Source organism: Elgaria multicarinata, chromosome 5 (assembly GCF_023053635.1).
Source record: "Elgaria multicarinata webbii isolate HBS135686 ecotype San Diego chromosome 5, rElgMul1.1.pri, whole genome shotgun sequence".
NCBI classification, from domain to species: domain Eukaryota; kingdom Metazoa; phylum Chordata; class Lepidosauria; order Squamata; family Anguidae; genus Elgaria; species Elgaria multicarinata.
This window is the reverse complement of record NC_086175.1, coordinates 2,043,479-2,060,032: the sequence shown is the minus strand read 5'-3', so window position 1 is coordinate 2,060,032 and position 16,554 is coordinate 2,043,479. Positions and strand designations below refer to the sequence as shown.

Genomic DNA, 16,554 nt, shown 5'->3' with positions numbered 1-16,554 from the left:
TGGAAAAATTGTTAAAGGAGAAAAAATTATCTTGGTTAGAATATGGGCAATTAGAACAATGGAATAAAAAGTGGATTAAAGATAATAGAGTTTGTAGAAAGATGACGAAGTTTGAAGAGTTAATAATAAATAAGGAAAAAGGTAAAGGAGGTAGTATAGTTTTAAAAGGGTTAATGAGTGAAATATATAAAATATTGTTAGAAAAGGAGTTTAGAGAGAACTCAGAGAAAATGGTATGGGAGTCAGATTTGAAGGTACAAATAGGGCGACAGAGATGGGAGGGACTATGGAAACAAAGAGTGTTGAGAAGTTTATCAGTGAGAATAAAGGAGAACTATTTTAAAATTTTATGGAGGTGGTACCTAACCCCGATTAGATTGAATAAGATAAATGATCAGCATTCAGCAAATTGTTGGAGAGGTTGTGGGGAAAAAGGAACGTATTTACATATGTGGTGGCAATGCAAATATGTACAAAGATTATGGAAGATGGTGTTTTCAGAAATTGAAGAAATAGTGGGAATGAAAATAGAACAAACACCAAAGATTGCATTACTGTCACTATTTGAAGATATAAAGTGTGGAAAAGAAACTATAGAGCTGATATCGAGTTTGCTAGTTGCAGCACGATTGATGGTAGCTAGGAACTGGAAGATTCAAGGGGAATATTCTATTGAAGAATGGTACAAAGAAGTATGGGATATAGCCATTAATGATAAACTGACATGTAATATTAAGTGGAGAAAAGGCGTAACTAAAATAAATGAGTTTGAAGGAATCTGGAAACAGTTCCTAATATTTGTGTTTATTAAGGGAAGTGGGAAACCGCCAGCAAAAGAAACGATCAGATTTTGGACTCAGGAATAGATCCCGAGGTGGGGGGTGCACTTTTATGTTAAGAATGATTATGTTGTAGTATGATAATGTATAGGTAATACTTATTCAACATATATGTACTCAACATTTATTCAATATGTATGTAGCAGTTGTTTGATGTTTCTTTTTTTTATTATTATTACTATTGTAATGTTGTATGTTTATATAGTGTAGAAAACAAATAAAAATTATTAAAAAAAAAAAAAAAAGAGGCACAATCTATGGGCTGTGTGCTATGCAGTTCCCCATCCCTGCCTGGGATGCTGGGAGGGGGAGGAAGTTAAAGCCTCCTACCCCCACCAGTCATTCCAGAAGCAGGCATCATGGCTGCATCTGCACCACTACTGGTGATGTAGAAGCAAAGGTGTGGAGTGGGATCGCTTTGAGGGGAAGGAGGCCAAAGCTCCCCCTCCCCTAGAGACCCCAATCAGCCTTCTCACGAGCCCAGTGATCTTGCCAGGATCGCTGGGACTGAGCAAAGTTAAAGCTCCCACTCCTCTGTGTGTGTGTGTAAACGTGGATGCATGTGGACATGTGCAACCTCCAGGGGCCCCAATGACACCCATTGCAGCTCTTCAGGCAAAAAGGTTATGCACCTCATAGATGCATAATCTTTTTGGCTCCATAGGTGGAGCTGACTCATTCCAGTGTTCTCCTCATCTTTCTCCCTTGCAATGAACCTCAGTACACTTGAGCAATACATTACAATCAACTAAATTGAAAAAAAGATGTCTTACCTTAGTAAGGTTTATAAGGGTAAGTTGCCAACACACATGGCTCTGTGTGGGGAGAAAAGGTAGGTGCCACCCCCATCCTTTACAGCCACCCCAAACTTCAATCAGTCCCAGGAAAACTCAGCCTTGAAGAAGGTGTTTTGAGCAATAGCAACAACAGTAGTGGTGGGGACGGGGGAGTGAAAAAAGTCTTTGGAGAAGCACACTTGGTTCCATGCTGGGAGTAAAGCTGTGTGGCCTCCACCACCCCATACACCCACCCCAACCCTCCAGTTAAATGCAGTACTTTGTGAATAAGGAGTTTGCCCCAGAGCTGTCAGCCTTGGAAAACGGAAATGTTTGCTCACAGAAAAGTCTACTGCACTGCAAGGCTGCAGTCCAATGCACATTCACATGAGAGGAATCCCAACTGAACGAAGTGGGATTTACTTCTGAATAAAATGCAGAGGGAAACACCCCAAAACAGCCAGACAAGGACTGTGGGTACTCCTTGGGCATGTATTGTTACGCTGGCTGATAGTTGGAAGGAATAAACATGGAAAACATGCCTGGCTTGCTGCGACAATGAAGAGAACCATTCCATACTGCAGCAATTTGTCCGTGATTAAAAATGAGGAAACAAAACAAAGGCTAAGGCTGAAACCCTTTTCACATGAGGGCAAATAGGCAAGACACTTAACAGAGATTAACAAAAAGTTAAACCGCCCAGAGCTATCTTAGGAGCTATCACTGTGCCAATTTTGATCTCTTTATCTTTAAAAATGAGGAAGCTGCAGGCAAGGAGGTGGCATTTTCCACATTTCTTTTAAGGTGAAAATGTACCCCTGGTCACTCAGGGGTAAAATGAGACCTCTCTCCCTCCCCCTTCATGGTTGAGTGGAGAACCGCACCACCCTCCTCTTTTTTTTACCAAGTCCACCCTTAGACACACGCCCTCAACAAAGAATGGGATGGTGAGATAGAATGCAATGACAGCAATACAAGGGAGGGAGCAGAGCATTCATTTCTCATGGAGGGAAAATAATCCATATTTTCCCTGCTCCAAAAAGAAACAAAATATGGAGGGGAAGAGGGGAAATGAGTGCAGGACATGGACAATGTCATGTGGTAATGCTGCAAAACTGCATACCAGGCATGGCAAGAGTGTGATCAATCGCTGGTGTGATGGAGCTCTTTGTCATAGTTTGTTTAAATATAAAGAAATACAATTAAAACAAAACATTTTAGTAACTTTGTAAACTTTTCTTTTGAAAGCCCCCACTCTAATGCTTTACACCACAAAAGGAGATTTATTATTGGCTGCTAGTTAGCATGACAGTCCAGAGTGGATTTCTTTGGGAAGGGCTGCACAACTGTATCCCTCAAGGTGGTCCAGGGTAACATTATCCCTCAAAGGAACGTTGGCAAACCAACCAGTCATCCCACCTGGGCTAGACTTTATAAGCCACACTCTAAGCATCCTGTCTGCATCTTCAGGCTGAAGTAACTGAAATGTATCCATTTGAACCAGGCAAGGTTCTAGGGTCATCTTGTGTTTGCACTGTATCTAAAGTCGAAGCTACATTGGAATGGATGTCACTGATTTTATCTACAAAATTTCCCACAAAAAACTTACATAATAAGTTTCAGAGGACTCAATCTGCTTGCTGCGCAACTTGCAGCAGGCTCTTACAAGTCAGAAAAACTCTACTGGACAGCATTGCGCTGACACAATGGTGATAGCCAAGTATAATTTCACAACAATTGCGTAGGACTTCAAATAGGCTTTAGCCAGTGTTTAGCTGAATTTCCTCCATCTGAATAACAGTCATTGTCCCAACTATTTCATTACCTCAAATTCCCTGGAAAGAGCTCCATCACACCACTTCCCCCCCCCCCCGCGGTTGTCCCTGCCCTATCCGCCTCTGTTTCAACAGTGTATCAAGCACTATTTCAGCACTATTTCAGCTCATGCATCCTTCCACCTGTGAAGACTCGCAGCGCTAACATACCGCCCTGTCCCTTCTCCTTCCCCTTGCAGTTCATTGGCTGCTGTGGCTGGGAGGGACTTTGAGATAGATGTGGAACGTGGGTTCCTTCCCCTGCCCTAATTCTAATTTTCCATGGTGGTTATTATTATTATTATTATTATTATTATTATTATTATTAATAATAATAATAATAATACCAGGATGATCAGGGGTCTGAAAACAAAGCCCTATGAAGAGAGACTGAAAGAACTGGGCATGTTTAGCCTGGAGAAGAGAAGATTGAGGGGAGACATGATAGCACTCTTCAAATACTTGAAAGGTTGTCACACAGAGGAGGGCCAGGATCTCTTCTCAATTCTCCCAGAGTGCAGGACACGGAATAACTGGTTCAAGTTACAGGAAGCCAGTTTCCGGCTGGACATCAGGAAAAACTTCCTGACTGTTAGAGCAGTACAAGGAAAATAGAAGGCTGTGGTTTGGAAACAACAACAGTATAATAAGAGTGATAACACTCAAACCACAAGGGTATCAAAATAGCTTTCATAAATAAATATTTCAGAACTTTTACAAATGTACAAAATACAAGCACATCAACAATATTTCACAAAGCCTGCAGTATCAACATCCAATATACATAGGTGAACTATTCACATGAAGCGTCTTGTATATAAACAGTAGTCTGGTACTATTTTGCTGTTTCGAGGGTTCTTCTTCAGTATAACGCTGAAACGTAACTCAAAAACACCATACTCAGCATTTATAAGCAATAGCATATTATTATGGAATGCAAACAAACCAGAAAATATTGGCCTCACCCACTAAGTTTACAGAAGGAGCCACGGCTACAATAGAAAGAAACCCACCAGGGTTTATCTAAAGAAAAAAATAATGAAAATTTATCATTATAAACAATTCACAATCTCAGTAAAAGATGCACAGCCATGCTGTAAAAACTATCTAAGCTTACCACCATATCATTCTCGTTTCCTCAAGCCGCTCTCAGTCCTTTAGAGGGTTTTCAAAAACGCTCCCAGATCTTATAGTATGGTTTATGTGGTTTAATTGGCTAATAAATCATCCTAAGGGAGGAAAGCTGTGAGGTCTAAAGTAGCATTTAGTCCGAGAGGTTGAATGCAATTAAGACGATGTATCCATTCAGCTTCCCTTTGGAGAAGTTCCTTGTTCAAATCACGATAATTTTACTGAAGGGGAAAGATTCTGTCAATAACAAAAAACTGGAAATCGTTATAATGATGATGGTACTCAATAAAATGTTGAACTAACGGTGCTTCCGTTGTCCCATTTCTAAGTTTTGAACGATGTTCAATAATTCGTGCCCGTACACTCCTCATAGTTTTGCCCACGTAAATTAAACGACAAGGACAGATAATGATATAGACCACCTTCTCCATAGAACAGTTAGAAAAATATTTTAAATCAAAGGTGCGATTTTCTGTAGGGTGTTGGAATTTCTTAATTTGTCATGCCAAATCGCATACTGAACAACCCCCACAAGCTGAATGGATACATCGTCTTAATTGCATTCAACCTCTTGGACTAAATGCTACTTCGCTCCTCTGATGCCATGTTTCTCGCCTGCCCAAGGGCCTCTACTTCCCTTGCTCGGCTTCGTCCATTTTCGTCTGCTGCCCCTTACGCCTGGAACGCTCTTCCAGAACATTTGAGAACTACAAGTTCAACCACAGCTTTTAAAGCTCAACTAAAAACTTTTCTTTTTCCTAAAGCTTTTAAAACTTGATGTTGTGCAGACTTCTACTGTTACTTTCTACTGTTAGTTTTTCCCTACCCAGTGCCTGCTTACCCTACCCTGTACCTGTTTGCATTCTCTTCCCCTCCTTATTGTTTTACTATGATTTTATTAGATTGTAAGCCTATGCGGCAGGGTCTTGCTATTTACTGTTTTACTCTGTACAGCACCATGTACATTGATGGTGCTATATAAATAAATAAATAATAATAATAATAATACTTTAGACCTCACAGCTTTCCTCCCTTAGGATGATTTATTAGCCAATTAAACCACATAAACTATACTATAAGATCTGGGAGCGTTTTTGAAAACCCTCTAAAGGACTGAGAGCGGCTTGAGGAAACGAGAATGATATGGTGGTAAGCTTAGATAGTTTTTACAGCATGGCTGTGCATCATTTACTGAGATTGTGAATTGTTTATAATGATAAATTTTCATTATTTTTTTCTTTAGATAAACCCTGGTGGGTTTCTTTCTATTGTAGCCATGGCTCCTTCTGTAAACTTAGTGGGTGAGGCCAATATTTTCTGCTTTGTTTGCATTCCATAATAATATGCTATTGCTTATAAATGCTGAGTATGGTGTTTTTGAATTACGTTTCAGCGTTATACTGAAGAAGAACCCTCGAAACAGCAAAATAGTACCAGACTACTGTTTATATACAAGACGCTTCATGTGAATAGTTCACCTATGTAGATTGGATGTTGATACTGCAGGCTTTGTGAAATATTGTTGATGTGCTTGTATTTTGTACATTTGTAAAAGTTCTGAAATATTCATTTATGAAAGCTATTTTGATACCCTTGTGGTTTGAGTGTTATCACTCTTATTATACTGTTAGAGCAGTACGACAATGGAACCAGTTACCTAGGGGGAGTTGTGGGCTCTCCCACACTAGAGGCCTTCAAGAGGCAGCTGGACAACCATCTCTCAGGGATGCTTTAGGGTGGATTCCTGCATTGAGCAGGGGGTTGGACTCTTGTAGGCCCCTTCCAACTCTGTTATTCTATGATTCTATGATTTCTGCACAAATGCAATTCCGGTAGGCTGAAATGTTGTAATGATGCAATAGTGTGTTTAAGGGATTAAGGGATTAGGGAAAGTCAACCCCTTGCATGTCCGTGGCCTGGTCTACCTATCCCCATTTCAACAAAGTATTGTTGCACTGTAAAACTTAGGAGAAAGGGAGGGGAGAGAAAAAGAACAAACAATGCTTTTCCTAGGTGCCTTATAAACTGAGTTAGAAGACCAAAAGTACGATGGAGCGACTCAGCAAACTCCATGCCAACGGTCCAGCAGGCGTTCCCAAGGAGAATGAGCATCCTTTTAAGAGTAGATATGTTACCTATCTGTGAAATGTTATGTTTACAAATCACAGCAAATCACCAATGTTTACCCTGGAATTCAAGATGTCTTTGCACAGATGGTGCAGTAGGGTTATTATTAAATATATAACTTATTTTGATAAAAATTGGATAACAGGCAATACAGAAAAGAATAATGCATGACTTATAAATTGTGTGTAAGCCATGGAGGTGGTTCCCCATGTTTATAATTTATTATTATTATTATTATTATTATTATTGTTGTTGTTGTTGTTGTTGTTGTTGTCTGATGGAGAATGTTAAGTCTGGGCCCAAGAGTTTGAGTCCCAGCTAAGATCGGATCTTGATCAAGTTATATGTAGTTTTGCCATCATGCATTCCCCCCGCCCCCGCGTTCTCTCAGATGCTGCAGCAACGACTGGCAGCTCCTTTTGCTTACATGGAAGAATATCTCGATATCTGTTCTTTTCACGGTTTTCTGGTGCTTTGGCAACCCAGCAGTCATCAACTGGCTTCATGTGTTCTAAACCCTGAAACAAAGATAAAATTAAACATGCTTCATTTACAGAAGGTATTTGCATATTTCCATCAGTGGTAAAAGTAGGAGATGGGTAATATGTATACGAGTACATATTTCTCTTAAGATTTCAAAGATGCTTGAGGCCTCTTTTTTAAGAGATTTTTTTAAAGCACAGGAATACTCTTGCAAATAGAATATTATCTAAAAAATATGTGGGAGTGTGGTTTTGGAGGAAATCACACCAAAATGATAAGTGCAGTTACCTTCAGACTGCAAGGAAAACTAATACACTGGATGAGCTTCTTCTGTCTTCTTATACTTTGCAAATTAGATATTTGGTTTTAGTTCAATTTTAATCTTTGTCCAAATCCTGGAGAGTAATCAGCTCAGACGCTATGGCCAGATCTACACCAAGCAGGATATAACACTATGAAAGGAGTTTGAAAACGGTATATGGAATGTGTCGATGGAATGTGTCGATGGACCCAACAGTTGTCAGTGCACTTCAATACCATTATAAAGCAGTAGCGTCACTCCTGCCTAAGAAAACTTCCCAAGAGCTATTTTTCAAGGGAACCATGGCCAGGGCCTTTGGAACAAGGGAGCTGTACAATCCATGAGCATTCCTGAGCACCCCAACTTAAGCACTTAGCGTTTATACAGAGACCTTTTATATTCTCACTAGACCCTGTTTTCTTGAAATTTTAGTTTGTAGTGAGGTGAAAAACTTCCCTCCCCAAAGCCTAGTCAAATTTAAGTCTGTTTTCCAGACTGGTTTGGGGACTGAAACTGCTGTCATCACCCCATCTATACCAGGAGCTAGTATGTGTCTTGGATCTGCTAGACCTCTTTCGATATCATTGACTGTGACATCCTTCTGACCAAATAGTGCTTGGAGGCAACATTTTATGGTGGTTCTGGTAATTCATGAAGGATTCTTTCCAGACAGTAGTGCTGGAGCACTACTGCTCCATATCTTGGTCTTTGGTGTCCTGCATGGAACTCCCACTCTATGGAACATGAAACCATTGAGCGAGGCCATCCGGAGATTGGGAGTTCACTGTTTTTGATGTCCTTGGGCAGTTGCACCATCAAACACAATAGCATCGCATTGACTTGTGAATTCATCACTACCATCTGCTACGTTTTCAAGAATGGAAGCTAGGTCTGATTTTGCGCATGACCAAATTCCTCCATCCAAAGAAAGAGAAGGGGGAAACAGCTGATTCTCATGTTGGAAAAATGTGTCTAGATCCAACTCACGGTATTGGGCAGCAATGAAAAGCTTTGAAAATAGTTGGACGTCATTTTTCAGAGCTTTTACGACTTTAATATGTCTAGGGATCGGTCTTGCCTCTAGATCTGCTGATAACTTCCTGTTGTTCATCTTAAACTATCTTAAACAGATGACTAAAATGTTTGATTGTGAAAAGTTTTTAAAGAATAAAATTAATAAATAAAAATGTTCTTTTTTAATTAATGCAATCAAAAATAGTTTTTAAGCAAATTTATTAAAATACCTACTTTAAAACAGTACAATTTAATTTTTAACCAATTTTTTTTATAAAAGACACCTCAACTGCTTATCTACGCCATTTTTAAGATAGAGTCCACCATTTTGAAAGATGGCCACCATATTGATTTCTAATTGATTTTTTGGGGGGGGGGGGGAGTGTCCCTATCTTAAATGACTTATATAGGCCTAAAGTAAATGTGAGCAAAGTAGCACCTTCTTACCACAAATTGCCAGATACTTACATGAATAGACCCAACTATTGCTGCTGCAAATAATAATGAATGGTGGTAAGGTGCAGCCAACATTATGAGTTCGTTTAGTTCTCTTGTGGGGTGGAAACCTAATATATATTTTTAGAGTTCTCCAATGACATTCAGAATTGCTGCCTCAATTCTGAATCAAGCTAAGAGATGTTTCCACATCACTACAACATAATGACTGGATTATTGTGTCGTCTGTTGGGAGTTTTTTTAACCCATGATGGCTTATTTGGCTAAAATAACCCACCCTGATAACCCACAGTCTGCAGAGCGGGTTATTTACCCATCATGGGTTATCATGTTGTGTGGTGGTCACAGTGGGTTATTTTGATCACCTACTACGGAGTCGCTTGGCTATAGTGGTCAAAACCACTGCCACCACTCTCCTTCATCTGGAAGATCTGTTTCTGTGATCTGCCTAGTAACTACTGTGTTTGCTGCCAAATTCTACCCTACCCCTTCCTCTGGTGGTGCGCTCCGTCAAACACCATCTTGATTGGGTGGCAGCAGCTGCGCAGGGTGGTCTTTTTGCCTCGTGTGCATCCCGGCCAGAGGATGCAGTGTAGGAAGATTTGTCCCACTCCCACAAACCTCCATGGACTTATAGTCACCACCTCCTTTCTGCTTAAAATGTGCTTTTGCTTGCATGGCTTCATCAGAGTGCAGGGTTTCAATGGGCCTTGTGTGCATCCCTGCTAGGAGAGGCTGTGTATGAAGTTTGGTCCCAATCCTGCAAATGTCCAAGGGTTTATTTGCACCACTCCCTTTTTGATGCACCAGGTTTTTTTGCTCCTTTGTGTGTAATTGTGCAGGGTTTTGATGGTGCATCAGGTATCTCCTGACTAGGAGAGGCTGTGTGTCAAGTTTTATCCCCATCTTGCAAAGTTCCATCACTTTAGCGCCACCACCCCCTTGTGGGGAGATGATGGAAGTGCTCAATGAAGCCCCTGTACTTGACCCTACACCTCTCCTCTTTCATTGAGATATTGTGGAAGGTTAAAACAAACTGCTGTGATGTTGTCAATGGGCGAAACAGGACCACTGCTGGTGCGGGAGGACAGTGGCAAGAGAGAGCAGGGGGTGACTCAGATGATGCCTGGTAGCTCAAGGAGCTACGCACAGCCCGATTGTGTGCGGGATAACAGTAGCTTCTTTTCATAATAAGTTACTGTGAGCAGCTTATTAACCTATCATGGCTTAAAACTGACAAACCTATATTTGCAAACATGGATGGACCGTGGTACCTTGCTGACTGCACACTTGTTGGTGGCAAACACAACTTTGCCAGTGCACAGTGTGTGTGAAATTGTCACCAGAAGTAGGTAAGTGTGGTGTAATTCTTTTTCAGCAATCCTTCAAAGCAGTTGGGACTTAGCAAATTCACAATCATTTTTTTCCAATGATGTGAGCAGAAACTGTCCACATGAAGTGGAAACGATGGGAGGGGGGATCTGTAGGCAGAAAATGGTTCAATGTGAATGTGGAAATGTCCTGTCTCACTGGAGTCACAATGATCTCCACATAGAGGGAAATATTTCTGCTTGTTTCTGTTTTTATAGCAAGGCATAAAACTGAGTTGAGGGAACTCACCATAAACTCTGTCAGGACCTCTTGCTGTTCAATCTGCCTCTGAAGTTTCTGGATTAGATTTTCAGTATTATATCGTAGTCCACTTTTTGACGGTGATGGATTAATCTGAGCCAGCTGAGTCAATTCCTCTTCATTGACAAGTGTGATCCCTAGTGAATTGACAAAAAAGAAATAATGGTTCCTTTCTGGTTAGAGAGGGCCTGTGGGCATGGTTCTCCCCGGACAGATAGTTCTAGTCCCATCTCAGCCATTGACCCATGGAGTAAGTTTTCAAAGATTGCTATGCTGATCTCAGCCTTAGGTAAGAGAGGGTGGAAGAAGGTGCTCCAGACACGAGCATCTGCATTGGCTTAGGGAACAGTCAGGCACTTGTAGGCTTTTGGACAAGGGATGCCCTTATGAAGATACTAATATAAGACTCCATAGCTACAGTATATGATATACTTACAACAGTTTTTATTGTGATGAACTAGGAAGATCTTTTTTACCCACGTAATAGATTATCTCCTCATTGATTTCAAGCATCAAGAACCACCACAGAATATTGAGCAACATAGAGTTGCACACATTTTATATTAAGAACATAAGAAATGCCCTGATGCTGGATCAGACCAAGGGTCCATCTAGTCCAGCACTCTGATCACACAGTGGCCAAACAGCAATCAGCCAGGGATGAACAAGCAGGACATGGTGCAACAGCACCCTCCCACCCATGTTCCCCAGCAACTGGTGCACACAGGCTTACTGCCTCGAATACCGGAAATAGAACACAACCATCATGGCTAGTAGCCATTGATAGCCTTCACCTCCAGGAATTTATCCAACCCCCTTTTAAAGCCATTCAAATTGGTGGCCGCCACTACATCTTGTGGTAGTGAGTTCCATAATTTAACTTCTTGCTGTGTGAAGAAGTACTTCTTCTTATTTATCCTTGATCTACCAGCAATAGGCTTCATGGTATTTTGAGAGAGGGAAAAAAGTGCATCCCTATCCACACTCTCCATACCATGCATAATTTTGTACACCTCTCTCATGTCCCCCTTTAGCCTCCTTTTTTCCAAGCTAAACAATCCCAGTTGATGTAACCTTCCTTCATAGGGGAGATGCTCCCGCCCCTTAATCATTTTAATTGCCTTTTTCTGCACTTTTTCCAGCTCTTAAAGATCCAGAACTATACACAATATTGTGTGGTCACACCATAGATTTGTATAAAGGGAGTATGATAGTAGCAGATAAAAAACAGGGAAGCCACATTGATGGGCATCTCTGTTATACTAGTAGTGATTTGACTGTTCTGGAATTTCTTGGAGCCTATAGCTACTGACCATCAGCTATATGATTTCTGAAGTGTGTAACCATTACACTTTTGCTGTGAGATTCCTTGAAATAAAGAAGTCTCAATGATTTGGGTGTCCTGTGTCAGTTTGCCAGAATGTCTGCTTGCCTGAGGGACTGGGAAAGCAGACAATTAGCTTGAATCAGCAAGGAATTAAATAGCAAATAAAGAAAGAGTAAAAAGGGGGGGAGAAATTGGGGGTAAAGACTCCAGCAGAGGCCTGCCTTTACTTTCATGGAGTTCATACTTCAGACTAGCAGTTTAAATGGTAACATTTCTTTGTAAAATAGTTTTTTTCCTAATTAAAAACAAAAGGTTGTATTTCAGCTGAGAGAATAAGTACAAATCACGTCAGACTTGGAAGCTCTGAGAAGGAAACTCCAGAACTTTGGGACCCAGATAGTTTTCTCATCCATCCTCCCAGTTCTTGGAAGAGGAACAGAAAGAGAAAGAAAAATACTCAGGGTGAATGACTGGCTATGAAGGCGGTGCTGAAGTGAGAGTTTTGGATTCTGGTTATGCTATTTGGAAGATGGACTGCTGGCAAGGGACAGGTAGCATCTCACAAGGGCTGGGAAGAATGTGTTTGGCTGCACCTGCCAAACCGGTCTCGAATGGGATGTTGAAGTCATCCAGGACCAAAAACAAGGCTGACAACTATTACCCAGAGGACCTATACTTCTATTAATGCAGCCCAAAATAGCATTTGCCTTTCTTGCTGCCATATCGCACTGTTGGCTCATATTCAGCTTGTGATCTACAACAATTCCAAGATCCTTCTTGTTTGTAGTATTGCTGAGCCAAGTAGTAACTGTGCATTTGGTTTCTATTTCCGAGCTGTAGAACTTTATTTATTTATTTATTTATTTATTACATTTTTATACTGCCCAATAGCCGAAGCTCTCTGGGTGGTTCACAAAAACTTGGCATTTATCAATAATAATAATAATAATAATAATAATAATAATAATAATAATAATAATTTATTTCTTACCCGCCTCTCCCTTTGGATCAAGGCAGGGAACAACATTAGAACAGGAATCAATACATCTTAAAAATTCATGATTTAACATAGATCTGGATAGGCCTGCTGGAAAAGGCTAGTCTTTAAAGCTGCCTTAAAATCACACAGAGAGTTAATTTTACGAATCTCCTCCGGCAGGCCATTCCACAATCTGGGGGCGACAGAAGAAACGGTCCTCTGGGAAAATGATGTCAGCCTAGTTTTAGCTGACTGAAGTAAGTTCACCCCACAGGACCTGAGTGTGTGGGGCGGACTATATGGGAGAAGGCGATCCCGCAGGTAACCTGGACCCAAACCATGTAGAGCTTTAAAGGTGATAACCAACACTTTGTACTTTGCCCGGAAACTAATTGGCAGCCAGTGGAGTGATTTTAATGTTGGGGTAATGTGCTCATCCCTAGATGTACTGGTGACCAACCTGGCTGCCATATTTTGAACTAGTTGAAGTTTCCGAACTAGATACAATGGTAGCCCTGTGTAGAGTGCATTGCAGAAGTCAAGCCTTGAGGTTACCAGCGCGTGCACTACTGTCTTTAGGTCTTCTGACTCTAAGAAGGGGCGCAGCTGGCGTATCAGCCGAAGCTGACAGTAGGCACTCCTGGCTGTCGCATCCATCTGGGCTGTCATTTGGAGCGACGGATCCAGGAGCACCCCCAAACTGCGAAAACAGTTAAATTTCATTCTGTGGTTTTCAGCCCAGCACTCCAGCCTATCAAGATCACTTTGAAGTTTGTTTCTGTCTTCCAGAGTATTAGCTATCCCACCCAATTCTGTGTCATTTGCAAATATGATAAGCGTTCCCTGCACCTCCTCGTCTAAACCTTTAATAAAAATGTTGAAGGGCACTGGACCCAGGACTGAGCCCTATGGTATCCCACTCATTACCTCCCCTCAGTTTGAGAAGGTTCCGTTGATAAGCACTCTTTGAGTCCGATTCTGTAGCCAACTGTGAATCCACCTAATAGTTGTTCCATCTAGCCCACTTTTAGCTAGTTTGTTAATCAGAATATCATGGGGCACTTTGTCAAAAGCTTTTCTGAAGTTAAGATATATGACATCCACAGCATTCCCACAGTCCACAAAGATCCCACCTGATCAAAAAATGAGATCAAATTAATCTGACAGGATTTGTTCCTGACAAATCCATGTTGGCTTCTAGTAATCACTACATTGTTTTCAAGGTGCTTACAGACTGACTTCTTTATAATCTGCTCCAGAATTTTCCCAGGGCAAAGGCACCTCTGGCATGCACAGAGCACTCCAGAGCTTTGGTCTCCTTTCATGTATCATTCCTTGGCCGTCTTTTACAAAGGGGTGCAAGCAAAGAGGGTCGAGGCACTATTATTAAATGGGCATGTCTAAATGAGGAATGGCCCAGCTCCAAGAGCAAGGCAGTTCGTTATCCCCCCACCCTTATTATGCCACCAGTGTCGCATGACTTAAGGCAGCTGTAACAAGGAGAACATTAAAAGCCAAAGTCCAATGCTGCATCCTGGGGACAGCGATGCAGCCACGGCTGAAAGCGCAGGGGTTGGGGGGGGAATGAGCGGGATCCATGACATGACCACGGAGAGACTAGCAGGTGCAAAAGGAAAAGGAAAGAAGACCAGGGTGGGAAAGTGTTCGGTTCTTCTTCTGCCATAGCAGCATCTCAAGAGGAGGAAGAGGAGAAAAGGGGGTAACCAAGGGTGCCATCCAAGGCATATCGAGACAGAAAAAAGTCCTACAGCTCCCAGCGTCCCCCAGCCTAATTGTCATGTGGAGGGGTGATTTTCAAGGGGAGAATTCACCCTCCCCTCCCCACACATGCAACACTTCCCCAAAGTAAAACCTTTTAATTTTTCCGTTTAAGGAAATAAGAACTTTTCCTGTGACTTTGGGGTCCGATCTGGGACATGGTGCAAATAAATGAGATCATTGGGATGCAAAGTCAATTGCTTGGCTTCACCTCATGCAGAGATGCAAATTAGCATATGCAGATTTTTCCCCGATGGGGCCAGTCCCTGGATCTTTTCAGCAGCAAGTAAAAGAGGGACCCACCACCCCGCCTACCTTCTCCGTCCCATCGCTGCAGAGTGGCCGGGTCGCTCCTGCAAGTGCTGCCGAGGAACTCTGGTGGGACCAGCTTCAAGTGCCCATCCAGGGTCTCTGTGCCGTGCTCTTGCAAACAAGTCACCACCCGCCGCCCACCAGCAATGCGTGCCCAGCTCACCCAGCAGCAGCGCCAGTGAGTCCAGCAGCGCCTGCCGCACCACTGGCGCCAGCTCAGCCCAAAAGTGCAGCAAGTGGGACTGAAGCACTGGGGCCAGCAAGTCTGACCGAGCTGGTCCACGCTGCGTTGCGCAATCGGTGCCTGTAGGTAGGCCGTGAGGGAGCCAGCCAGCTGACTGACTGACAGTTAGCTCAGTAGTTGCTGTCAGTGACAGGGCCGGAGCTGCATCCTCCCACTCCTGATGGTGCCTAGTGACTGAGGCAGCCGGACCCAGGCACTCTCCCTTCAGGCCCAGCGTGGCAAACCACTTCCAGATGATGGCCGGCAAAGCCTGGTAAATCTCCCCTCCTGCCCAAGGCATGCTGGGGTTGTAGGCGCAAACCTAGCTCCTCGAATAACATCTTAATCTTTGAATACCATCTGAGGTGTGGTGGAGACGACCTGGAGAGCGGGCCTTCTTAGTTGTGGCACCCTGTTTATGGATTTCTTTTTCTCAGGCAGGCTTGCCTAGTGACTGCATTAATGGCTTTCCATTGCCAAGTGATTTTTTTATTATTATTTTTATTTCCCAAGGCCTTTTAACTTGATGAGATTTTTATGCTGTGTTTTCTCCCTGTTATAACTAAACCACAGCATTCCAGAACAGTTGCAAGAATTACTGAATAAAGTTTATGATTTTTATGTAAAAGCTTGACTATACCATTGAAACAGAAGAGTGAATGGAGGAATGACTGATAGCTGAGGCTAGAATTGAATGGTGGGTGGAGTTAGTGGCAGTTAGAGAAAGTTAGAGAACAAGGACAATTAATGAGAGGTCAGAAAAGTGGAAGCTGAGTTAGGATTGAGAGATAGTGACCTGGTTTGCTAACCCATGCTTTATTTAAAATCAGCCACGCTGCATGTTAGTACTACACCTCCCAGCATGCCTTTGGCATTCCGCAGTTTCCTGCATCCTCTGAGACATCCTCTTGTTGCCAATGCTGCTCCTTGCTAGAACATCAAGGAATAGCATCGCTTCTTCAAAGTCACACTGTTGTATCTAGTTATGATTTTGAAACCACACAGATGGTGGGAGAAAGCACCGCAAATGGACACTGCCCATTTATGTGGGTTGTTTCCTTTTATGTGGAATTGGGTTGACTACTTGGGACCAAACTTAGGAGTTAGGGTTGTGAAAGACATGCAGCTGCAACCTGCCCATGCACTCACAATGGCCACCAAAGGCCAGTAAGTCTAGTCTCCAACCTAAGGCATGCTGGGAGTTGTAGGCATAAGCCTTCGTTTTTATTAAATTCTTTAAAAATATTTCAAACCCAAAATTCTGTGTTTTTATATTTTTCTGGTACATTGTACAACCAGACCTATCAGCATGCCAAATTTCAAGATCCGAACTAATCTGGAAGTGGGTAAACATTTCCGGA

At 42.2% G+C, this 16,554-nt stretch overlaps 1 protein-coding gene across 1 annotated transcript in view; it reads right to left on the bottom strand.

Moving 5' to 3' along the window:
- PTPN20 (protein tyrosine phosphatase non-receptor type 20) overlaps positions 1–16,554 on the bottom strand; it is a 62,439-nt gene that overhangs the window by 26,475 nt on the left and 19,410 nt on the right. The window contains exons 5-6 of the mRNA XM_063127392.1: positions 10,562–10,710; positions 7,115–7,205 (exon numbers count right to left, since the gene is read on the bottom strand). Coding sequence (XP_062983462.1) covers positions 7,115–7,205; positions 10,562–10,710 — 240 coding nt within the window. The remainder of the gene's footprint in view (positions 1–7,114; positions 7,206–10,561; positions 10,711–16,554) is intronic.